Source organism: Zootoca vivipara, chromosome 2 (genome assembly GCF_965207765.1).
Source record: "Zootoca vivipara chromosome 2, rZooViv2.hap1.1, whole genome shotgun sequence".
Classification (NCBI taxonomy): domain Eukaryota; kingdom Metazoa; phylum Chordata; class Lepidosauria; order Squamata; family Lacertidae; genus Zootoca; species Zootoca vivipara.
In genome coordinates, this window is record NC_142584.1 from 99,250,030 (window position 1) to 99,277,034 (window position 27,005).

Sequence of the window (27,005 nt, forward strand, 5' to 3'; positions counted from 1 at the left end):
GTGCTGTGTGAGTTTCTTGATTTGAGTCTGGAGATGGCACAAAGGAACAAAGGACACCTGAAGTGAGAAGAACAACCATCTGCTGAAGTTACACCAACTCTAGGAGAGTTGCCACGGCAAGCATAGTTCAGTTTCAAATGGCATATCGCATAAGAGAGCCTACGGAAGTGTCAGTGACATGGTAAGATTCCCCCAGTAAACAAATTGCAGTAAGGAAGGAAGCAACTGTAAGTATGGGAAGCCAGCAAAAGCTACGCCAGATCCAAACTCGTTCACAAGGGGGGCTACTGCTGGCTGAGCCGGCTAAAGCCTGGCAGACAAAAAAAACCAAACAAGCCTTTTAAAACAGAGTTTCATTTACACCATCGCTAGGTTGCCAAGTCACATGACCGAGCCGAACAGAGTCAAGATCCAGCATAAATTCCACTATCCAGTCCCTCCTCTACCACTCTTCTGGAACACCCATTTTTCAAGGTTTATTGGGCACTGGCTGAGCTAGCATATCTCCAGCTGAGCCAGGGTTGGAGACAAACTGCCTGAGCTGGAGATCCAGGCACATCCTAATTCGCTCATCCCGGCAGAACTAGGGTTAGGATCCCCTTCCCCCCCCCCAAAAAAAAACACCATGAACTGCAATCAGGACTAGAAAAACCAGGGCACATGGACAAGTGTCGACCTGGGAAGGCATTCTAGGCAATGTTTGGCAAGCTCAGAAAAAAGGGGCCTGTAGACAAACAGCCAGGGAGGAAACCAAACTAAGGAGCAAAATAGATTCGCAAATGCAAGACCACGAAATGAAAGGTAGCCCTGCAAAGTGGTTTTGGTCGGCCAACCTTCCTGAAACCACCCCCTGTTCCTTTTTTTCCCTTTTCTTTTAGGGGATGCTTAGAGGCTGCAGCTAAATATCAAATATGGCACGGTACCCTATTCAACAATCACAGAACTGTAGAGTTGGAAGGGAATCTGAGGACCATCCAGTCCACCCCTACCCCCCACAGTGCAGGAATGTGAAGCTGCCCTATATGGGGATCGAACCTGCAAACCTTGGCATTATCAGCACCGCACCCTAACCCACTGAGCTATCCAAGCTGACTGACCCCGTCCCTAAATGGCCTTGTAGCCATTTAGATTTAATCTGTAACCAGCTCGGCAAGCCTCCCTTGCCAATGAGGACTGCAGTCCAGGGATTCTGGTTGTACACTGGCAGGCGCATCTCCACCTGCCCCTCACCTGGTGTCACATCATATGACATGGGGTGTGGAGCAGGTGGGTGTGGCTTGGGGGGAATGGTCTCAGACGAGACCAAATCGGAACTCCTGCCACCCATGCCTCTCTCCCTGCTTTGCATATCCTGTAGCCTAATGAAGAGTTCTGCAGAACTCGAAAGCTTGACATTGTTTTGTGACATGTTGGTTGGCCCTATTAAACATACTGCCCAACTGTGGATTTGGGTGTTCTCTGCCTTTCCCCGCCGGAAGTCTAAATCCCACTAGAAATCAGCAGCATGCCTTTTATTTTGCTTTCCCTTCGCCCTGCCCCACGCACCCCAGACAGACACAAAGTATGGGAAATGTTTTCGTCTCAGCCCCCCACTAAAAAGCAGGATCCCAGTAGCTCTCTCGAAGTGGAAACAGAGAAGAGAAGCCACCATCAGAGGACTCTCATGACAGGCCACCTTCTGCGTTATTCTCAATCAGCATCTTCGTTTTCACACATGCGCTTTCTGGCGAATGGAGTAATGAAAGGAACTGTATCTGTTCTCTCTCTCTCTCTCCCTCCCCCCCAATGCCTTTGATTCTGCCCCTCATTATTTTAATCCCTTTTTCAATCTGTTCTGGAGTTGGCCCAACAAGGATAAGCAAATCCCTTCGATGGAGTTTCTTAATTGATATTTCTTCAACTCTCCTCAACAGTAGCTATTTTGGCATCCAGGAAAGATTTGGTGTCATCTGAGTGGTAGAAAATATATTTTAATCTTTTCACAGCAGCGTCATTTCAAAGACGTAGCATTTGGGGTGGCAGATGGGGTGGCAAACAAATTGCCTAAAGGGGCACGGCACTGATCTACTCCCTGCAGGAACTTTTCAATTAAAAGATGAAAGATTCTGCAGTTTTGAAGCACGATATACGTACATCTTATCAATTGTTCAGCATCCCCATACTGAAGTTTTTTTTGTTTTTGAAAAATGCCTTTGTTATCATACTTAACAGAATTTAAGTATTAGGTGAGAGACAGTCTACCTGAGAAGCCATCGTCGCTGTCACCATAATGCACGTTTTCCCCGCCGTAAAACGATGGTATCGCATTCTAGCATGCTGGGATAGATTTACAAAGTTGCTTCCCTATTAATTCATGCCTCTGCAACCTTGAAACTTCACTATCATAACACTTCTTATCATGAGCAGTGGCCCTGTAGACTGTTCTGAGAAAGCAACTCGAGGCAAACATGATAGACTCCTGGGAATATAATGTTGCTTTGCTTTCATCACAACGGAATATCGACTGGCTTCTAATCAAATTCCATTCACATTCCCAAGATCTTAGTATTGACCTATAAAACTCTTATACAGCTTGAACCTTAGAAACCACCTTGGCTATGAGTCCTAAAAGACCTGCTCCCTGTCCTGCAGAACTTTTTTGCACCTGGCCTGGGAAGGCAAAGTCCTGACTGACTCCAGCTACAAAAACCGAGGCTGCTGAACAGACTTGGGCTGGCGTGTTTTGCTGGAAGGGGTGTTAATGTTGGGTTTTTTGTATCTTTATTTCAGATCTTGTTATGATTTATGTGGAAGTTGTACTGTTTGGTTGTGTATTTTTAAAAACTTTTTTATTGTTTATGACTACCTTTGTTATGTTGTAGTTATGTATTTGTTCATGTTGTAAGCCACCTTGAGCATGGTTTGAACTGTGGAAGGCGCCATACAAATAAAATTATGTAATTTGTAAGCTTATATGTTGTAATCTTATATTTGCAAAGAAGAGGAGGAGGAGTCAGGACTTGATATCCCAGCTTTCACTCCCCTTAAGGAGTCTCAAAGCGGCTAACAATCTCCTTTCCCTTCCTCCCCCACAACAAACACTCTATGAGTTGAGTGAGACTGAGAGACTTCAGAGAAGTGTGACTAGTCCAAGGTTGCCCAGCAGCTGCATGTGGAGGAGCGGGGAAGCGAACCCGGTTCACCAGATTACGAGTCCACTGCTCTTAACCACTACACCACGCTGGCATAGTTAGCCCATAGCATCTGGTTGACTTTTCTTCCTCTCTTTTACTAGAGGGGCTTTAGCTCTTTGCAAACATTTCATTTTTGCACACAAGTGAGTGCACGGAGGTGACAATTGGGATGACAACTGCTATCCCTAGCCCTAACCTCCATGTGTTCTAGATGCCGTCCATACAAAGTCTAGACATGTATCTCATGACATGCACAGGTTCTGGTGCACATGAGCCATATGTTCCATTCTTACAGGGGTACAAATCACACAACCAGAGCCCATCCACATAGGCATGTATGCCTACAAGTCCTTGTTGGAACAGGTCCTCAGTCACATGGAGATCCCAGGTGGGGCCAGAGATGCAGTCCCAATTGTGTGTGCACACACCTGCATGGAGTGGAGCATAGGTTCAAAGGGCTGGTTTCATAGCTGCCAAGTTTTCCCTTTTCTCGCGAGGAAGCCTATTCAGCATAAGGGAAAATCCCTGTAAAAAAGGGATAACTTGGCAGCTATGGCTGGTTTTGGTGACAGCAGAATTCGCTTCACACCATACATTTAAAGCACTCTGATACCACTTTGAGCAGTTGTGGCTTCTCCCAAAGAATTCTGGGGGGTGTAGTTTGTTAAGGGTGCTGAAAATTGTTAGGAGACCCCTGATTCCCCATCCAGAATTACAGTTTCCAGCGTGATTTAACAATCAATCCCTCTTCTCAAGGAACTATGGGAACTGTAACTGGGAGGGGAATAGGGGTCACAAAACAACTCTCAGCACCCATAACAAGCTAGAGCTCCCGGGATTCTTTGGAGGAAGCTGTGCCTGTTGAAATGGGTATCATAACACACTAATTAATGAAAGTCATGATGGCTGCCTTACCTCTGTTATCAGAATACCAGTTGCAGGACTAGATAAGCCTTGACATTATGTTAGGACTTCTGGTATCATTCTGGCACTGTGCTGTTAATTCTTCCTGTTGTTTTCTCTCCTGCTAGTTGCATACAGTACAGTATATTAATGCCAATCAGAATGGGGATTGTCCCTCTGACTTGTGGGTGATTCATTCAATTTGCAGGTCCCTGACTCATAGCTTCAATCAGCCACAAACTTGTGTGTACTGTATGCTAGTAATAGAAGGTGATTATCAGCTGGGGTGTGTTCATGTATTTAGCAAGCCAATAAGTAATAAACAAAGTGATCAGTAGTAAAAGCTGTGCAAATTCTTATTCTTTCTGAAATTTGGTGAATCTGGTGTACACGCTGCCATTGTGATATTAAGTTTCTGCAGCCAACTTCTGAAGGGTTTGTATTTACTTACTTACAGTAATGCAAGCTTTGTGTGTTTGCAAATGCATTTCATTTCCCATTGCTAATACTTTCTTTATAGAGGTTTCCATTTGTTGTTGTCTCTGTTGCCGAGCATCACATTTCCAGATCTAATGCCTTCGTTTGAAATAAATTCTCTCTTATTTCCAAACAGGGCTGGTTCAGTCCCGGCCAGGTATTTGTGCTAGATGAGTACTGCGCACGTAACGGAGTCAGAGGCTGTCACAGGCATCTCTGCTACCTCAGCGACTTGCTTGAGAGGGCAGAAAATGGAGCGATGATTGACCCTACCTTGCTTCACTACAGCTTTGCCTTTTGCGCATCGCATGTCCATGGCAACAGGTAAGTAGAGGACGTGCTTGTCTCCATCAGGGAGGGGCAAGTCTCCAGTACAGATTTATTTGGCTATTATTGCATAACGGCTCCTTCCCTGTGGCTGTGTCCTTCTTATGGTATGATACACAACATATTGGGCAGCAGAATTGACTTGCTTGTCGTTAGGAAGGCAGCAAAGAATCAAGTGCGGACAGACCCAAACAGTTGGCTGTTGCTTCTTGTTCACTTAAGAGAATAGCTTGATGCAGTTTGGGGGAGGAGGGAAGTAGGGTAGTGTGATGCTGCAGAATGTATCTCTCATTGGGTACGATGAAATTGCCCTGTTTCATTTTCATCTGAATGAGAATAGACAGCTAAATACTAACAAGCAAAAAAAAGACCTATATTGTGCTATAAAGTACTTTTAAAGACTCAACTTTTGTAACTGAGATGCGAAACCGATGTGTTAAGAATAGTTTTGAAATGCAGGTTCAGATTTTGCTTTTTTAATGTAGCATTGGCCACTTTGCAACTTAAAGATGACTTCTGATGACTTGATTGTAAATACTGTAATCTTTAAATCTTATTTTATTAGGGAAGCATGTTTCAAATCAACATTTTTTAAAAAAAGTCTGGAATGGGGAACATCTGTGGCCTTCCAGCTGTTGCTGGACTACAGCTCCCATCATACCCGGCTATTGGCTGAGGATGATAGGAGTTGGAGTCCAACAAATATATGCTGGGCTGCAGGTTCCCCAGCTCTCTTTTAAACCATTTTTCAGAATGCTGCAAGGTATACTTGAGTTTATTTACAAAAATGTGTACATTTGGGTCTTCATGCAGTCTCTGTATTGGATGGGAGAGAGCAGAGATGAAATAACTGAGACTCCTTCCTCCAGGTATTTTTAACATCATGAAAGGAGAAAGAGAAGTGGGGAAGGAGCGGTAATAGATAGCCTTCTGCCTTTTTCCCAGGCCCTGAGATACAGAACTAAGATTATCCCTCAATATAATGGTAAATTATCCACACATGAGAGTCTACCAGGGCTTTACTAACCTATAAGGTCCACAGTTACCTTCCCTTGCCAGACCGTCAGTTGAGCCTGCTACAGTGAATCAGACAGAACATCTATGGAAAGTTAAAAATAAAACACAAAAAACACTTTTGCCACTTGGCAGCCACAATAGCTGCACAGCCATTTCAAGCTCACTCCAGCCTTTTAGGATTAAACAGTAGATTTTACGCCTGAAAGTGTTGCTGAGATAAGTTTCCTTTCTCTATAGACAGCTACAGTATTGTTGCACTGATGGTTTTGTTTTTGGAAGTTGCATTCTATACAGTGAGATATCACACTCTGCTCTGCATATGCTACTGAATAGCAGAGTGTTATAAAATAATGAAGTGTTTTTGTAAGCTCTCTGGTAAACATCATCACGAATTATTATACACATTGCCGGTATTTCACATTATAAGGCTGCCACTAAAGTCACAGTTCATTTGATCCATCTTGTCAGTCTAACAGAGTTTGCTTCTCCATATTTTCTTTTTGGTTATGGCTTTCGTTTGCTTCTTTTGTTCGCTGTTGGCATTTATTATTAGTATACCGTTGTTGTTTCTATTATTTGCTTTTTAGCTTGTTTTCTTTCATTTCTTCTATTACACTTTCTTTTGTTATTTTTCCTCTCTTTTTTTCCGTTTCTGCTGTCCTTACCTTTTCACTTAAAACCATCCCTGTCATGTCCTAAAGTCAAAAAATGGAAGAGATACTTGGTGCCATACTGCCAGTGGCAAATAATCCCCCAGCCGTCGAATTAGAGCCAAAAAAGGATTCCAAAAAGGAGTCCAAAAAGAAGAAAGATTCCAAACCACAGCCACCTGCAGAGCCCAAAAGGTAAGAAATGGCAGTTTTACAAGGTTGCAGGGTTTTGTATCAGCCACTGAGCACCCTGGCTTGGACCTCGAGAAATATAAGCAAGAAAAAGAAAAGAAAACCACAAATGTATTAATGCTGTTCGATGCGCACATATGCAATCACTAACACAGGGTTTCTCACTCAGTCGCTCATCCATCCATCCATTCATTCATTTAGGTATCACTTCCCATGAAACATCTCAAAGCAGTTAGCAATAAACACACATCAATAAAAAGAACATCTGCAATAAAAAACACCCACATAAAAAACAACTTCAAATCCAGTGCAGATACAGACTGGGATGAAAATCTCCACTTAAAAGCCTTCTTGAAAAAAGAAGGTCTTTAGTAGGTGCTGAAAAGGTAATGTAAGAGGAGGCAGTTCTCAAGGGCAGGTGCTGTGATACTAAAGGCCCAATTCCTACAGAATGGGCCTCCTGATGAAGACACCTTCATCTTCTGTAGGACACAGTGATTGGTTGGATTTTTTAAGAGGTGAGATGATCTTTGATTCTGGTATTCTAGACCCAAGCTCTATAGGGTTTTGTACACCAGTACCTAACCCAGAGGCTAATTGGCAGCTTTACAGCATGAGAAACATGGTGAATAAGGAAGATACAGGTTGTAGCATATAAATTGAGTGGGCCATGCAGAGGTCTTGAAAAAGAGCTTGTTCAAAGTCCATTTCAAGGACATCCCTAGATTTCCTAATAAAAGTCAGGAGCAGAGCTATCCCATGAGTAGAAGGTTCTCAGCTCTTCACCTTTTTGTTGTTTGTAAGGACCAAGAAGACCAGGGGTTGGGGGGAATGATGGGTAACATGGTTCAAAATAGGCAAGTTGAAGTTTTCCAAAGCGCCTGTTGAAATTTTCAGACGTGTGTTGTGAACCACAGCTTCATTCATAAATTTCCACAAGACTTGGGGCAGTGGGTTACCTATGCTAAGTTATGCAGGAGGTAGGTTTTTTAATTTTTAGAGCTTTTGGAGTATTGATTTTTGAAATGCTAGTTCAGTCTATTAGCACTGCAAGTTAAAGGATCACTCAAACAAATTCTAAAGTAGGCAAATACATCACAATGGCTTCTTCCTTCTTCCTTTGTTTCCTTCTCTCAATCAGGATAGTATAAACAAAACTCCACAAAGCTCTTAAACATGCATTTTATTGATGTTCACAAGGCACATGTAGAGATATTTACTCTCATTCTAGTAGGCTTTTCTTTGGCTTTGAATGTTTGTGATTAGGAAGTTCTCTATGGAGTTCTGTAAGAACAAGTGAGTTTACCCCTCTTCCTGGGCTTGCAAGAACTAAACTGAACTAGGTTACAAAGGAGAGAGGGAAGTTTTCCCCACTGTGGGCAGAGCCAATAGAAACTAAAAAATTACTGTGCCTTCATTTCCCAGCCTGTCTTGAGGTCTGGAAAGGGGAAAGGCACTACCTTTTCTTAAAGGAGTAGCATTATTATTCCTTCTACTTAATACTAATACTAGAGAGATTTGCTATCACTAAATAACTGAACCCTGTGGGGCCAGAACATCCTTTCTAGCAGAAGACAAAACAGGGTAGTGATGGCTATTCTTAGGGTATCTGGTTTACAGATTGGCACTTGATTTCCACTTGTAGTTTTTGACAGAGAGAAATCACAAACTTTTTGTGTCTTACCATGCAATCCTATGCATGTCTACTCAGAGGTAAGGCACATTGAGCTCAGTATGGCTTACTAATCCCAGGTAAGAGTGTGCAAAACTGTGGCCTTAATTACTATTTTACGTATCTGTCTAGATGTTTCTCTCCATCCTGCTCTTTGTTTTTCAATGTTTAAAACACGTTTTCTCTGGCTAAGAGCAGATGTGTTTAACATGCCTCTTGTTGGACTCGTGAGCAAATCCATTTGCTTATTGAAGGTGATTTTTGAAAGCAATAAAAGGGGGGAACGCTCACACCACCAGCAACTGGCAGTTTAGCTTTCTGAGAAATGAGGTTGGCTGTCAGTCAGAATATGCCACCCTAGTAATGAAGGTCGAAGAGAGAGAATTCTGTGTGGCTATCAATCTCCCATGTAAGCGATAGACAGTGATGGAGCTGAGGTGGGTTGTCTGTTTGTATTGTGTTTGTGTAAGGTCAGACAGTGAGACAACAGTAGCTTGCAGTCAGCGAGAAAGTGCAGGGAGAATGTGATTCAGATGGTGCAGGACAGCCTGAAGGTCAGGACTGACAGAATGACAGGCCATCAGAGGAAAGAAACTAACTAGATGCTATCCAGGGTCCTGCTTCATGAATACTGTTCTGGGGTAGCTGATCAGTGTCAGCGCAGGACAGGAATAAAATGGCTGCTGTTAGAAATACACCTCTAGCTCAACTGTGACCCCTGCGCCATATCATGTGAAATGTCTACAAAGCAAAAAGAGAGTTTTGCACTGTATATTTTCAGACTTTGCCGGGAAGGTTTTATCAGTTGACCGCTTAGATGTTTTGTTAGGAAAAAACTACTTTCCAGGCAATGATAGAATTTGCTTTATTTCTGTTTCTTAGAAAATCAAAATACAGAAGGGCTTTTCTTATGCTCATTCTTACTTCAATAGTCTTTATCAGCTAAAGACCGACTGGGATGTTAACATGATTCTTCTTCTGATCTTTTTATTAGATTGCATTTTTATGACTCTTCCATGGATGCACCTAGATTATTTTTCTTCTCCCTGAGATGTATAATGGAATTTCTTTCTTTGGGACATAGATAGATAGATAGATAGATAGGTGTGTATTCAGCTTCCACGATCTTATTCTCATAATGCTAAACCATGGTTCAGCATTATGTGTGAATTCAGCAAGCTTATCTATGTGTGAAATGGATTGGTTCTATATTTCCATTGCTTTCAATCTAGGGATGTAAAATTCCTAAAATAGAAGAAGTGGGCAGGGATAGCCAAGGGGCATACAATTAAAGACTTGAGGCACAAGCCACCCAGCACAAGCCACCAGCCATTGCCACCTCCTCCTGCTCACAACTCAGGAGTTGGATGCCACCTGCCCTACAGGTAGCTCTTCTGTGAGTGGAGTGCTACGCTTATGGCAGGGGTGGCCAACTTCCAAGAGACTGTGATCTACTCACAGAATTAAAAATTGGCAGTGATCTACCCCCTTTGGGGGATTCAGGTCAAAATTGTTGAGCTTTTTTTTGGGGGGGGGAAGGAAAGCCCTGTTTTGGGGGGTTCACGTAAAAGTTGTTGAGCTTCTTTAGGGAAGAGGAAAGCGACGTTGAGGTTTTTTTTTTCTAGGAAGGAAAGCCCTGTTTATGGTGGTTCGTGCCATTTTAGGGGTGCAGGGCAAAGATGTTGAGCTTTTTTTAGCGGAGCCAAAGTTCTTTTGCTTCTTTGGGGGGAGCCAGTGATCGACCAGTGATCTACCAGAGACGTCCAGTGATCTACCGGTAGATCACGATCTACCTGTTGGATGTGCCTGACTTATGGGAACAATTGTGTGCATTGAACCCTATGCAGAAGGGGCCGACTGGATTGGGCCCTGTTTATGTTGGACGCAATCCATGCAGATCCCTTTCAAGTACTGTATATCTCAGTGGAAGTGACTTGAGACCATGCTTCACTCTCTCACTGAAATGAATGGTTACAGTAGAGAAACATGGCAGTCATTGTACAATTGTTAACATTTGTCTGTAGTTCATTTGCACCGTTTGGATAGTTTATAGGGTGTGTGTGTGTGTGTGTGTGTTACCGTTTTATTTTAGCATGTAAGGTTTAGCCCCCTCCCCCTAAGAGCTTTTGGGGCAGAATATCTGTTCCCCTAAAGTTTTGCTTTTCCGATATGTAATAAGACTCTGAGAGAGTTTGGGTATGTGCTGATCATAGGAGAGCCTTGTGGAGCATAAATACTGTGGCAATGAGGACCCCTCCCTCCTCCCCGCCTCTGCTACAATTTTGCCTCTCTGTCCAGATGTCAGCAACGCAAATGCAGCCATGTTCAATGTACACCATCAGGCTTCCTGTCAGAGAGGGTTGCAGCTATTCGCTCCACTCCATCGTTTCTTTCAGAGTTTTATTGTGCATGCTATTTACAGTGCAAGAGTATTGGGAAACATGATTGCTCAGTCCGTATCAGAACCTCGCAATGGCTTCTTCCTGGTCTTCACCCAGCATAAGGCCTGGGGACCCCAAAACGCCATCCCCTTGCCCTACGGGTGGTAGCATGCCTCAATTCAGGCGTCGGGGGGGGGGGGGCGGCGATGGACACCCTGTGTACGATGGCTGTCTCAGCTCCTCCTCCCCTAGCTCTCCCTCATAGTGGTGCAAGGGCTCTGTAGTATACGACAGCCCTCTCTCCACTCCGTTCACTTCCTCATTCCTCTCCTCTGACTCGCTACTGGTGCTGACGCTGAGTGATGAGCTGGTGAAAATGATGGGTGGGGGCTCTCTGTAAGGAGACCCCCTGACACTTCCCTTCCACAGTTTAAGCTTTGCTTTTCTGTCCTAGACCAAACCTTTACTATGCATAAGTAAGTAAGTGAGTAAATGAGTGCCCCTGACAAAGACTCTTTACTCAAAAGGCGCTGGGACTAATTCACTACATTCCCCCTAGTCTCTCCATCCAGTGAGCGAAAGCATTGGGGGCGCTTTCCTTTCTGACCACTAGGAGGGAGATTCTTTGAAGAACATTTCAGCTGAGAGACTGTATTAGGAGGCACCTTCCCTGTTCTGCCTTAAGCTAGGCTCTTTCCTGCCTCCGTAATGAATGGCTGTAGGTTGCAGGCCTGCTTTGCTGTACTGGTATAATCCAGATCAGGCAAGGTATCCTGCCCCTAACAAAGAGTGCGTCCACACTATACCTCTGAAGCACATCCAAAACTCATTTTCCCCCTCACAGAATTCTGGGCCCTGTCGTTTGCCCCTCAGAGAGTCTGTTAAGAATTGCTGGGAATTGTAACTCTCCCAAACTACAGTGCCCAGAATTCTTTGAGGAGGTTGAAACAGGCTTCCAAGTGCTTTAAAGTTACAGTGGTGCCTCACTAGACGAATTTAATTCGTTCCACGGGTCTATTCTTATAACGAAAAATTTGTCTAGCGAATCCCATAGGAATGCATTGAATATTTTTTTAAAAAAAAATTTGCCCATAGGAACGCATTAATTGAATTTCAATGCATTCCTATGGGAAACCACGATTCGCTAGACGAATTTTTCGTAAAACGAATTTGTCTAGCGAGGCAACCTCCGCTAGAAAAATTCTTTCTTTAAGCGAAAATTTTGTCTTACGGGGCGTTTGTTAAGCGAGGCACCACTGTACAGTGCATTTATAACCAGAGAGTCTTCACTCAGAACATGTGGTTTAATAAACCACACATTTCCAACACCTCTTCCATTTTTCTTGTATTGGTCACACCCTCCGTTATCCAGTCATCTAAGAAAAAAAGTACCAGTCTTTACCATGTCCAAAGACAGAGAATCAGTAAGAGGGCACAGTATGAACAAACATTTCAAATATCCCATCTGCAACCCACTTTCTTGATTTGGCACAGCATAGCATAGCATAGCTCTGGCCCCTTATCATTTTATACATATTAATTAAAATAGGAAGTACCTCTTTGTGCACAAACCCTTTTAAAATATATAAACGCGCTTTTTTTTTTGTCCCGCCTTTCTTCCAAGAAGCTCAAGGCGATACCTGTCCTTGTTATTCACACAACAACTGTATGATGTAAAGTTAGGCTAAGAGAGACTGATTTGCTCAAGATCATCCGGGAAGATTCTTGGCTGAGTGAGGATTTGAATCTGGGTCTCTCATGGGAACACAGGGTCCATCTAGCTCAGTGTTGTCTACACTGACCGACACTGGTTCTCTGGGAATTCAGAAAGAAGCATTTCCCCAGTCCTATCTGGAGACACAAGGGATTGAACCTTGGACCTTCTGTTTTTAAAGCATGTGTTCTACCCCTGAACTATGGCCCTTCTCCAATCTTAGTCCATCATTCTAACCTTGGGCTTTTCAAGCAGTACTGCTTATACCACCTGATATACTGTGAAGCACCACTGGTTAAAAGTCCTGTTCTAAACTATTACACCAATATCTCCCAGTTACCTCCAGGACCTGAGGCAGTGTGCCTCTGAATACAGAGAACAATAATAGAAAGTGCTCTTGTGAGCTGGTGGCCTCATGGACTCCTGGTTGGCTAATGTGGGGCCGGGGAGGAGAGATGCTGGACCAGATATGGCTTTGGTCTGATCCAATAGAGCTCTACTTATATTCTTACTTGGTTATTCACTACAGGAAACAGGGCTCTGGAGCAGATTTCACAGAATCGTAGATTGGAAGTTACCACTAGGGTCTTCTAGTCCAAGCATAGGCAAACTGCCCCCCCCCCAGATGTTTTGAGACTACAATTCCCATCATCCCTGACCACTGGTCCTGTTAGCTAGGGATGATGGGAGTTGTAGTCCCAAAACATCTGGAGGGCCGAGTTTGCCTATGCCTGTTCTAGTGCAATGCCTTGCAACACAGAAATCTTTCACCCAGCGTGGGGCTCGAACCCACGATCCTGAGATTAAGAGTCTCATGCTCTACCGACTGAACTATTCAGGCATTTGGCGTGATCCAGCAAGGCTTTTCATATGTTAACTTGACCTTCATATATAAGAGAGTTTCTATGAGAGGTACTAATGAACATGCTGCTCACCCAAATAGTGGGTGTCAACTTAGAATCATAGAATCATAGAGTTGGAAGAGACCACAAGGGCCATCCAGTCCAACCCCCTGCCAAGCAGGAAACACCACCAAAGCATTCTTGACATATGCCTGTCAAGCCTCTGCTTAAAGACCTCCAAAGAAGGAGACTCCACCACACTCCTTGGCAGCAAGTTCCACTGCCGAACAGCTCTTACTGTCAGGAAGTTCTTCCTAATGTTTAGGTGGAATCTTCTTTCTCTTAGTTTGAATCCATTGCTCCGTGTCCACTTCTCTTTCACCCTCCTCTATATGACATACTTTCATATATTTGAACATGGCTATCATATCACCCCTTAACATTCTCTTCTCCAGGCTAAACATACCCAGCTCCCTAAGCCGTTCCTCATAAGGCATCGTTTCCAGGCCTTGGACCATTTTGGTTGCCCTCCTCTGGACACATTCCAGCTTGTCAGTATCCTTCTTGAACTGTGGTGCCCAGAACTGGACACAGTACTCCAGGTGAGGTCTGACCAGAGCAGAATACAGTGGTACTATTACTCCCCTTGATCTAGATGCTATACTCCTATTGATGCAGCCCAGACTTTGAGCAATGCAAGAGAAATTAGATCTATAGCTCTCTGCCTACAAAATACAGCAATGGCCAAGTATGCGCATTAGCCCCTTCCTACTGTCTCATTCAAAGTTTCCCCATGTGACGTGATGGCAGGTTTGCAGCAGAACAGGCAAGAACCAGTAGATGAAACCAGGTGTGGTCCTGCATGTTGGGAGCAGCCCTCAATTCGCCCTTTGCCGGTAACAGCTGCATTTCTGATGTGACATGGTTATGTAATAACACAATACGCCTGGGCTTACAGCCAGGCAGCCATCTGGACATGCTCTTTGCATCATAATAGTCACAGGTATTGTAAGTCCTCTGCACCGCAAAACACTTTCAAGGGACCGTGGTGTAGAAAAAGGAAAGGAAAGATGGCTTTGATCCTTTAAATTTCACCAGTTTGGATCAGGTATTTATCAGGCTGTACGTGCCTACTAATGGGCATTTTTTCCCGAGAACGGGAGAGGTTATCATGAAAGGTGTAAAAGACACTATGTGCTCATTTCAAAGCCACGCTGGAACAGGCAAATGTCAAAGGGATTAACCCCCAACGAGCTATAATGTGTATTTATAATTGCACACAAGTGCATGCTATTGCCTCGTATAGTACTCCTTGGTTTAAAAGAAATGATTTTGATATATTTGCTTGAGCAGCATAACTAGCCCCAGAGGCACCGTGTACAATTAGAAAAAGGGCATGGTGGGGGAGGTGGGGTTTCCAGAAAGAAATTGTGGCCTTAGGACCTCTGGTCCTAATTATAATTTATAATTAACCCTGCGATTTGCACAAAGAAGCAGTCGGGGGCGGGCGGGAATATTGTCTTTGCCACGAGACCATTTATTTTTAAACTTGACAATTCACTTCAAAAATATTTCTTTTGGGGCTGATTAATAATTAGTCGATGAGTAATATTAGGAGTAGACGGGAACATTTTAGCTTCTCATGTGTAATGTCTTTACAATATTTAAAATGCACACTATGAACAGCTAATTTGGGGTTTTAATATCTCATCATAAAGGCACCTTTTCCTGGCACTATCCCAACCTCGTTTTTCTCCCCCACGCCACCCCCCACAGCACCCATCTGTACTATTATGCCCTATTAATTTCTCTAGCAGAATCCAAACAGTATCAAATTGGGGGGGAGGGGAATCTGCTACCGTTCAAGTCTGAGATATTTCCAATTCTGTAGGTTGACCTAAATTCATTTAGAGGTGCCTACACTGTAACACGTCTGCAATTCTTTGTGTGACTACATAGAGATTTACAGACACCACAAGTCTTGACGTTTCTGTGCACTGTTTCTGTCCTCCCTCATGTTTTGTATTCCTGATCCGGATCCAAGCATGACATAACTACATTAAATGCGACATTGTGTACACGTTTTTTAATCATTCAACATAAAAAGGTAAAATACAAATTGCACAAGCAGAAGAAACCTGTGATTACACTTGTAAACATCAAATATTGAAATGTCTGGGAAGTGGCACCTAAACACACACACACAAATCTAGAGCAGAAATGTGGATTTCTTCTCCCACCGATAATGCCTTTTGATTATATTCTATTGGCTTCGACTGCTTGCTTTGCAACAAGAGAATGTTCCGAACGCAGCAGAGAAAAGGGAATCATAAGAGCAAGAATACTCCAAACATTAATTTGAAGGCGGGAGGAAGCACACATCTATAAACTGAGATAATATGATTGTTAATGACAATGGTTCCATTTCCCTTCAAGTATATAAAAATAAGTGCAGGGCTTTTAATTTATGTTTATATAATCATAGTGCCGTCTACAGATTCATACCAAATTAATGAAATCATAGTGCTTCAGCTTCTGGGGAGATGAGCAACAAGAATTAACATAACTCATAAATTTCCAAAAGATGTGCAGCTGGGTGGTAGTATTTGAAATTTGACAAAAAACATTGGAAGTATTATTATTTGTGACATGGCTAAAGATGGGGGATTGTGAGGAGAGTAAAGATGACAGAACTGGTGCTAACCACTGTGACAAGAACTTGAAAAGCAGCCGACATGACATCTTTCCTATCATGCTGCTGAAAATGTCAACTTTGTGAAGGACAGTGAGAAAATGGTTTGCCGAATGTTTGAAAGGTAGATTCAAGAGATGCTCGTCATGTCAGATGTAATATAGTCCACAGCTGTTTGAGAAAGGAAGTCCTTGCAGTTGTGATGGCTCTTAGTTGGCAGGCCCTTCCAGACATCCAGGCGGCTCCAAAAATGGCTACAGTTGACCTGTAGATTGTCTGGAGTTGGTTGCTACATGATACACAGAAGCCAGCTGTGATATTTATCATTAGTAATTCCGTCTAGTGTTGTGAATACAATTTTTTTAAAATAATAATAATAATTGTTTCTGCTCACAGGTGCGATGCAGTACACACAGAGGGGGGGGGAATACAGTGGTACCTCGGTTTAAGTACACAATTGGTTCCGGAAGTGTACTTAACCTGAAGCGAACTTTCCCATTGAAAGTAATGGAAAGTGGATTAATCTGTTCCAGACAGGTCCGCGGAGTACTCAACCTGAAGCGTACTTAACCCAGAAGTATGAGTGTAATTGGTTCCAGAAGTCCCTACTTAACCTGAAGCGTACTTAACCTGAAGCGAACTTTCCCATTGAAAGTAATGGAAAGTGGATTAATCCGTTCCAGGTGGTCTGCGGAGTACTTAACCTGAAGCGTACTTAACCAGAAGTATGAGTGTAATTGGTTCTGGAAGTCCGTACTTAACCTGAAGCGAACTTTCCCATTGAAAGTAATGGAAAGTGGATTAATCCGTTCCAGACGGGTCCACGGAGTACTTAAACTGAAAGTACTCAAAACCAAAGCGTACTTAAACCGAGGTATGACTGTACTTTGTGAGGACAGCTATGCAGACTTACTATGTTTCACAAGTAGTTTTCACATGAGGTAATGATTGACAATGCAATTAACACACACACACACACACACACACACACACACACACACACACACACACGTCTTATACCAGACTGGGCAAGTGGGGTTGGACTGAGTTGAAGCATCCTGTTTTTTCCAACTGAGCTGCCAAGCATAATTCCTTGAATGCACCCATCCAGGAAGTCCCCTGGCGGTACCCTAACCCAGCAGAAAGCCCCAAAACAGAACCTGCCAGTGTTAGTAGGTGGTAGGTCATGCAGAGCCAACCTGCATCCTGCTAGATCCTGACCCACTCTCACAGTTATCGCTGGCCCACACTGAACTTGCCCAATTGTTCTGTGTCCGTCCCCCACACTTGCCACTGACCTGTGGCAGCTTTCTGATGCTGCTACAATTTAGTTGCAACTCTAGCTTCTAGTAGCTCCCACATCAAAAAAAAAATGGATTGGGAGGCACTGGAAACTACAATCCTTCTACGCAACTTCCGGTGCCGCGGTGCTGCTGATCCCGCATTTTTCAGCGGGAGACTTGGCAGGTATGCAATAAAGTGGGCTCAACTCTGCAGAAAAAATGGAGGGAAGAAAGCTTTAAAGAAATTGGGCGGCAGGTTTCAGCACAGTGCTAGTTTTATTGCTCTAGTAAACTTCCTTGAGCCTACAAAAGGAGTGGTTCGGTAGTGTTTTGTGGAGTGCAGCAAAATAAGCAGCAGTCTGGTGCTCTGACCCCAAACACAATTGGAAGTACTTTCTCCTGCAATGTGTTCAGAATCAGAGTGTCAGCCATTGCCATCTGTAGTCTGTGGTTACCATTTTGTCTCCTTTGGAAGAAGCAGCTCTCTCCGTAGTAAGCATGTAGGGTTCACCATAAGTTCTCAACTGATGTCTTTAAAATGAAAGGAGTACAGTAAAAGAACAAGTTTTTGAGCCACATTTTGTTTTCTTCTGCATTTAGACTCATGTCAAGACATTTTCAGTAACACACTTCATAGGTTATTGCTGCAATCAGGGAGAAATCACACATTTCGTTTAATAATAGTTTGACAACATGAGATGGGCAACTACACATGATAGGCTTATCACCTCCTATCTTGGATTTTTCCCTTCTTGGGCAAGTGCCTGACAAGAGGCAATGATCCGTAATAACTTGATCATGCAATAACTAGTGGTAACAGTTTCACACATTCAGGTTATCAAGTGATAGCTGCAATTATCACATCAACAACATAACTTGTGTACTTGCCTGGCATTTGTATTTCAAACCTTTTAATTTATCTCAGTAAACAAATATTTCCTATATCTTAGGCTGCCGTCCCTAATTAGTCTGAGAATTACTTTTAGCTAAACGGACCTTCTCTAAAATAGCAGTTGATTTGAAAATTAGCAGTGCCCTTCATTTTGAGCAGTTAAGGGTCTGTGCTTGAATATCTCTTTGAAATTACAACGAGGCCTTCCATTTGGCTTTTGGAGGAGCATCTCCAAGCACTGTGAGTTGAAACAAAAACATACCATGCAATCTGAAACATTCCTCCTCAGAAGTAAGCCCCATTGAGCTCAGAATCACTTCCAGGTAAGTGATTCTAAGACTGCAACTTTAGTGGTAACACTTTCTAGAATAAGGAATTTTAAAATATTCTAAGTGTTTCAGTACTGGTATCTGAAGAAGTGTGCATGCACACGAAAGCTCATACCAAAATAAAAACTTAGTTGGTCTTTAAGGTGCTACTGAAGGAATTTTTTTTATAGTACTGCAGTTAAATGTTTCAAACTAAACAGCCTGCTAAATTTTCATACAACTATATATTTAAGCAAAAATGAGGCCAAAACAATATACTTTTGTACAGTACCGCTTTATGTCTTCTCGTAGTGATGTTTCCAGTTGAGGCCTAAATCAATATTTTTATCCACCCAAGCTTGGTGTATAAAATGTAAACTAAATTCAAACAGTAATACCATAGAATAATCTAAATACATGGGCTAGGAACCTATCCAACATGTAAATCTCTTTTCCTCAATGGGACATATGAATACAGGATTACTGTCAGGCAACCCAATTTTATGAGTGTTTATTTTTGAGTGTTTAAAATTCACTTTATCACTTTAAATAAAAAAAGACAAAAATGCATTTCCAAAGTGTTTAATGCCTTTGTTTTAAATGGGCAAGTTTTAACCATATTTAACATCAAGTGCTAATATTTATTATATTTTGAGGTTTCTGCATCTTTAGGTCAATGAAATATTGACTGTACAGATCGTATTTTTTTATATAAAAAAAGTTAGGAACATTCTGATTCATTAAAAGGAAAAATAAAGCTTACCAATTAACCCCTGACAGGAGGTTCATTAGAAGCTTTGTAATCCCTTGCCAAGTCTTTTGTATAGCCAAACTAGTCTAATACTAAGGGTTTACAAAGCTTTAATCCAAACACGGGAGGAGGCCTTTAAGTAAGAACATTTGTTCAGTTTTAAGACGTCTTCCATTACTCTTCCTAACAGAGAGACTTATAGTTACAAACTGAGTACTACCACACAAGTCCACACACTAGGAAATTGCCAGTAGTAGGAAATAGTGTTGCTAATTGTCTGGTTTGTTGACTTATTTTCTACAGTGGATTAGAGTAGTTCATTACCTTTTGCATGGATTATTCAATGGAACACCATATATGACCACGTCATATATATTTGGGTATACAGAGAATTTGCACAATTCCCCGGATCCCCAGTCTTGGCTTTTGCCTTTGGTTTTTGTCAACCACATCCATGTAACAGAGGGATCATAGAATGGGGGACTGTTTTCTACTGAAGGCAAATGAGCATAATGGTCACAAATCCAATACATTCAGGATTGGCAGTGTCCATAAGAAACCCAGTTGCAGCCGACTTAACTTAAACTTACAATAACATAATAAATCTAAACCTTAACACTAAGCATACTGTGCACAGTGGAACCTTGGTTTATGCCTACCTCCATTTACAAACGCCTCCGTTTACAAACGCCGCGGACCCGGAAGTGTTTACATCTGGGTTCCGTGGCGCTTGGATGCGCAAGAGCGCTCTATCGGCGCTTTGCGCACGCGCAGAAGCATGCCTTTGGCAAGCGAACGCCTCCGCAGAACGGATTGCGTTTGCAAACCGAGGTACCACTGTACAGAATGCCACACCAGAAGGAAAAGAATGCGAAAGTGAAACCTAGGCTCCTTAGCCCTACTTTTAGAGTCAGCATGGCCATGACTGAAAGAGATAACAGAACCAGTTTAAACCAACTGTACTCAGCTTCTCTGAAGGAATAACCCTAAACATCGGGAACCTTCTGCTTATTTCTTTCATACGGAGAAGCTTCCAGAACCCTCTTGAATTAAGTAGAATAGGAAAGATCTCCACGCATCAGATCAATACTTTCTGCACTAAGAAATGCAAACTGACAGATTTAAGTCAACTTGTGCTCAACTGCTTTGCACATGGGTGGGAGTTTCACGGCAACACATTACTTGCTGAGGTAAAATAATTAATTTGGTATTACTAGGCGTTGTTCAAAGAACTGCATTCTGCATGTAGGAAGAACTCTGCTTGTTTTTTACTGCTTTCGAAAGAAGCACAGATACTTCCACAGGAGAAAAACCTCACGCCTCCTTGTGTTTGTACTTCCTCACAGTGCATTGTCGCACACCTTTGATCCTAATAGCTTAAAGCAAATAGGCCAGGATCTAAACCAGGCACCCCCAAACTTCAGCCCTCCAGATGTTTTGGACTACAATTCCCTTCATCCCTGACCACTGGTCCTGTTAGCTAGGGATCATGGGAGTGGTAGGCCAAAACATCTGGAGGGCCGCAGTTTGGGGATGCCTGATCTAAACTGATGCAAGTCCCATTCACATACAAGCTCCACTCTTCCAAGCAGCAGCTTTCCACCCCGCCCCATAATGGGGACCCTATCGCTTTAAGTGAGTTCTGCCTAAGTACCCTGTTTTCCCCGAAAATAAGACATCCTCATAAAATAAGCCGTAGCAGGATTTCTAAGCATTTGCGCAATATAAGCCATACCCCGAAAATAAGACATAGTGATAGGCACAGTTCTGGAGGGCGCCACGGAAGAGGCTAGGCTGGACAAGTAATTAAAAAATAAGACATCCCCTGAAAATAAGCCATAGTGTGTCTTCTTGAGGAAAAATAAATATAAGACAGTGTCTTATTTTCGGGAAAACACGGTACATCACATGAGACTGGAAGGGGCTGGTGGGTAGCAGAATGATTTGGCAGCAGAGAATGAAGCTGTTTTTGCTTCTTGCCAAAATCATGCCACCATATGGGCTCACCTGTGAAGAGCAGTCGCCACCCTGCAGACCTGATTCAGAGGTGGCTTACAGATACAGTATGGGCCTCAGATGATGACCTCAGGTTAGGAGCAGGTTCACATGGGGAAAGGCAGTCTCGTAGGTATGGAGAAATATATGATATTCAGAAATTTGCCTCCCACACGAGTTACGTAGTGGCAACACAATTTACTGCCTTTGAAGTGAATACCATCCAATACCATCCAAGAATTTCAACCCAGCAGGGGTGCCCAGTATGGGACGAAATGCCACATTCACACAAGGGATGTGTACATGGAACTAGCAGTGACCTTGAAGTGAAGGGGGGGTACTCCAGGGATTGGGGACCTGTGACCCTCCAGGTATCAATTGTGGAGTTGGAAGAGCATAGCTGCCAAGTCTCCCCTTTTTCGCAGGAAACTTCCGTATTTTAAACCGTTTCCCGCTGGCAGCCCGGATTGGAAAAAATCCCATAAATCCCCCCGGATTTTTTACCTGCCAGGGCGGCTCCATTTTGGGTCCTGGCGCCGCCCGATTTCCGGTGCCCAGACATGCGTAGCGCGGCACCGGAAGTTGCTTCTACGCATGTCCGGACGTGTGTAGAAGCGACTTCCGGTGCCGCGCTGCTGCTGATCCCGCATTTTTCCGCGGGAGACTTGGCAGCTATGTGGAAGGGACCCCCAGAGTCATCTAGTCCAAGCCCCTGCTGTCCAGGAATATAACTGGAATATAAACCCTGACATTGTTAGCCACTAGCTGTGCTGTCTCGGGTTGATGGAAGCTGGAGCCCAACTATTTTTAAAGGACCACAGGTTCCCACCCCCTCAAAAAAAAAACCACACAGATGCTATTCAGGCTCTCTGGTACTTATAGAAAGTGCAGATACTGTGACCATATCCCTAGAGTAGTCCCTCCTCATGGAGAGCTTTAGAGTCTTCGAGAACTCTGATGTGAAGCCACTGATTTCAGGTAATCTGAGTCTGGAAACCCAATATTAAAATACTCTTATTTATTTGTATAATTGTTTTGACTATAATGTGATGGATTACAGTGCTGATGATTCATAAAAGTCATGAGGTAAAATGCAACTTATTCATAGCTTTTCTCCTCCAGGCCTGATGGAATAGGAACTGTAACAGTAGAAGAGAAAGAGCGGTTTGAAGAAATCAAAGAGAGGCTGCGGTTGTTACTGGAAAATCAAATCACACATTTTAGGTAATGACTGATGTTTCACCTTCCAGACAAAGAGCCAACTTGCTGCGTTTCAGATGCTGCAGTGATGATTACTTGCATAAACAGCAGGAACTTTTAAAGTGATTTTAGTGTGCTATATGTTAGCATATAGATGGCACTGACAGTCAGTCATAGAGATGTGACACAGAAAATGTAAAATGGAATTATGTGTGCATTTTTGCCATTAAAAGTTTAGAATAGAAGTCTACAGTGGAATGTCTCCATGTTCTAAACCAGGCTTCCCCAAACTTCGGCCCTCCAGATGTTTTGGACTACAATTCCCATCATCCCTGACCACTGGTCCTGTTAGCTAGGGATCATGGGAGTTGTAGGCCAAAACATCTGGAGGGCCGCAGTTTGGGGATGCCTGTTCTAAACTGTTGCCTTTTTCTGTTTTTATCTTGTCAGTACCTATTAACTGAAAGCAGATTGGGGTTTTGGTTTTTTATAAAGTAATGATATTCTAGTTTCAAAACCAAAATAGCAATTTCTTCTTCTCCCTGCCCTGCCCCGCCCCGCCCCACTCCCCCGAGAGTCTTGTTTTCCTTATTCACTTTGAAACACATAAGCGGGGGAGTGTCTGGGACTTGCAGTATGAGTGTAAACCATTTGTTAGCTTTTAAAACATTTTGCACATATCCAAAAATGCTATGTATTTACCCTAGGTATTGCTTTCCATTCGGCCGACCAGAAGGCGCTTTAAAAGCCACACTATCACTCCTGGAAAGGGTAAGCATAAGGGTCCTGAAAGGTTGGTTAATTATAAATAAATCCAGTTCTCGTGTTTGGCTCTTTTCATTCAGCGGAATTTATATTGACTTCGATTATATATTTGGAGTCTGGGTGCCACTTTCCTTCCAATCACATTGGAAATGAGTGGGTGAAGGGGTGTTTCATCTCCTTGCATGTTTGTGTGCGATCGTTTCATTTGAGCAGCATTCTTCAGGGCACCTGCTCTCTACTTGGGACACGCCATGGTCCAGATTTCATGGGTGGGTTTGATTGGGCTGGGTTACCTCTTTCCCTCTCCTGACTCCATGAACAACAATAGCTTAAAGCTTCGTGTACACGTGGGTATTTTATGACACCTAGAATTCTAATTGCAATTTTCTGTGCCATAAAGTCATCGTTTTATCCTGCTAGCAGAAAAACCTGAACTCTTATTGAACTCAGCTCTAGTTGAACAAGTACTTTAGGGCTGGTGCAATTAATCCATGCATCTAATAATAATGAATCTTGTGAACCGATAATTTTATCTTAACATCTAATGCACAGGTAGCCTAAATATAGTGCCATCCAGATGTTGCTGGATTCCCACTCCTAGCAGCCCACTTCCTCACACTCTCTTTCAAAACGCAGAAAACCATGGGCCAGGGTGATCAGGTTCAATAGTTCCCAAGATGCAATGGGCTATTGCTGCCTCTTTTCTAACCAGTAGAGGGAGACAAAGGGAACTGTGAACCCTCTGAAATCTTTTAGGTGGGTGAAATTGAAAACAAAAGCAGTTAATTTCAAGATGACACAACAAATCAGTGTTTCTTATATCAAGGTTTTGATGAAAGACATAGTTACTCCAGTCCCTCAAGAGGAGGTAAAGACCGTCATCCGTAAATGCTTAGAGCAAGCTGCATTGACTAACTATACACGGCTCTCAGAGTATGCCAAAATTGAAGGTAAGGCGGTTTTGCTACTAAAATTAACACTGCTTTCCTGTTTCAGTGAGACGACTAAGCTGCTTTTTAAAAAAGAAGAAAAAGAAAATAAATAAAATCAAAATATGCCATAGCTTGCAGGATAAATAAGGCTAGGGTAAAATCTTTCTCTCTTTTTTTAAGAACATGAAATGGTACAGAGGGTAATTACTTTGTAGGAGAGTAAGCATGTTTGGTCACTTGTACAATATTCATATGTGTTGTGTTGTTGTTTTCCTAGAAAACAACCATTGAGATCAACATAGTATGTCATGTTTTGTAACTGGAATGGAAAACGCAGCTAATTGCTTGTGACAGCAGAGTTCGTGAAACAATGGAAGTATCAGAAATTAAATATTTTTTAACTGTGCACACACATATGTAAGCCAGCTTAGGATGTCTATTTATTTATTTTCCCTGGGTAATGTTTTGCCACCTCCCCTTTTATGCATAGCAGATCTTGTCAAATCAGTTGGCCCTGCACTTGCCTCAGATTTCATTCTTGTCACTCTAAATTCGCCACAGCTGATATTATTGACCTTTTACGTTAGGAAGGAATAACAGCTAGTGACCAGAGACACATGTAGCTATCAAAAAGACATTTTTTAAACTTGCTTGAAGATATGCTTTTGGCAGGAATTCTATACATGCAGATAGATCTTTACACATTAATCAGTTTTCATTGTTACCTTTTTGGCTGCTGTACAGTAATTTGAAACTCCTACACAACACGACAAATGCCTTGCTGTTAGATGTATAAATTGAATTATGTGCTGTGGATCTGGGGTTCTTGTCATGTGTGAGTCCTGAAGCTTTGCTAAATAAAGCAATGTTCTCGTTTGCTTCGAATAATAATGCTAGAGGAAACAATATCACCGTTCAATATATATTTTTTCTTTCCATAGTCCTTGCTGGTCATAAGGACTGGATTATTGTGATATGCCCCATATTTCCAGGGTCTGTAGATTATACACCTCCTCTCTTTTTCAATGTGTCCCCCCCACCCCCCTCGTTGACAATGCAAATTGTGTACCAGTGGTAATGAATTCATTGTTATGCATCCAGTGAGAAACGCTTAAGAATTGGGCACTAAAAGGATGTTTATCAACTCTTGACTTGGTAATGAGCGATGAAAATAGAGAAGGGAAGCAGGTCTCTTGAGCGCTGTGCTATCAAGCAATTTATCAAAGCACTCGACTTCACAGAATGGTTTTAATTGGTGAACTCTGTTAAAAAATTCAATGTTTAAATATGCTGCACGAGCATGGGAGAGCTCCAGTTCGGAGGCAGTTTGGGGGTTGTTGTTATTGTGACTTTCCTTTTGAATGGACACTGGACTCCCTAGGTCTCTGTGTAACGCTCACTAACTCTGTCGGTAAGCTTTGCTCTCTTCTTTCAGATATATCTATGCAAAAACAAACTTTATGATCTGTAAGTAAAAATGCATTCATTTCCCAAAACGTAGAACAGCTAGCGTGTACTTTCCTTTGGTGCCTCAATTCTTCTTGGTTGTCTTTAATTACCTTGCCCTCTTTTTTGGCACTGTGACTTTTAGGTCTGGGAAACTTTGAAGCAACAAACTTTTTTATTATTTGTTTTACTTTTCTGTTTTGTTTTGAATTCCAGCTATTGTTTTCGGAGAAGTACTTCATCCCACACAACCTGCTCTCTTCTGCTTCTCTCCTTCCTTGTTCGTGGTTGGTTCAGCCACTTTTCTATGCTGCCTCTATAAAAAGTGGTTGCATCAGTTTCAGAGCATGCTGGGATTGTTAATTCAAAACAACCCAACATCCGCAAGCTGCATGCTTCAGGTTTTCTCTCATGAGCATAGTCCGCTCACTCTGAGTTCCTCTTCGCTTTTTTCTGCTCCTTTTTTTTAACTTAAAAACAATAATCATTGTTTGACCATTTCTGCAGTGGAGTCTACAATTTGGAAGCCAAAAAACCTCCTTCGAGGTCTAACTAGCCTGAGTGCATTAAAATTAAGATAAGACATTTCACAGCAATGCTGCTGGAGGCTATGTTTATGAAGAAATACCTGTGAAAGCCTTAGATACTGAAGGCTAAACTCCTTAGTATCTTGGAGCCTTAAATCAATCAAATTCTATTTCCTTCTATTCATGATGTTCTGATCATTATATTCCTGCAAACAATTCAGAACAAACCTTTAGAATCATGGTCGCAATCTCTTTTGTGACTCATGAGCATGCTGAATGGTTAATCCAGTAAACCTCCAATTTTAAATCTTTTTTTTAATTATTATTATTTTTCCTGTGTGTATCCCAAAATACTCTACGGCTACTTTCCTTTTGAGCTAATGTAAAGTTTTCCTCTGACCTATGACCTATAACCTCTTTACCTCTGACCTAAGCCTCTTGCATGCCCAAATCCTCTTTTATAGGGAAAAAGAGAGAAATGTATGAGCATCCTGTCTTCTGCTTGGCCTCTCAAGTGATGGATTTAACCATTCGTGAGTACCTTCCGCCCTCCTCTCCATGCTGTCTTCAATCTTTTCTGTTTCCATTACTTCAGTACAATCCAGAGCCAAACCAACTCACTTTCCTTGCTTCAAGTCTTTTAGCATTGGCTTTGTCTGTTGCTTCTGTCTGTGAAAGTCCCAGTGTGAGAAGTCCAGTCACTTTTTATCAGCCTAAAAAGAAAAGAAAAGAAAAGAAAAAGGTTAGGAAAAAAATCAGCTGTTTCTGTTTGTGACGAACTCCAATTTGTCTGTAAGTTTTTTCAGTTCTTCTTTCTGTCTGTGACCTGAATGCATTTTTACTTTGCTTCTGTGTAACCCCAATTT

The 27,005-nt window shown here is 42.4% G+C and overlaps 1 protein-coding gene across 3 annotated transcripts in view; it reads left to right on the forward strand.

Moving 5' to 3' along the window:
- The window catches only part of CADPS (calcium dependent secretion activator), a 384,452-nt gene that overhangs the window by 240,494 nt on the left and 116,953 nt on the right, over nucleotides 1–27,005 (forward strand). For 2 of the 3 annotated variants that reach the window (XM_035106762.3, XM_035106769.3), the window contains exons 13-16: nucleotides 4,690–4,877; nucleotides 22,392–22,493; nucleotides 23,177–23,240; nucleotides 24,061–24,184. In XM_035106762.3, coding sequence (XP_034962653.3) covers nucleotides 4,690–4,877; nucleotides 22,392–22,493; nucleotides 23,177–23,240; nucleotides 24,061–24,184 — 478 coding nt within the window. Of the gene's footprint in view, nucleotides 1–4,689; nucleotides 4,878–6,598; nucleotides 6,743–22,391; nucleotides 22,494–23,176; nucleotides 23,241–24,060; nucleotides 24,185–26,603; nucleotides 26,673–27,005 lie in introns of all 3 variants that reach the window. The other variant, XM_088662501.1, reaches the window with a different exon arrangement.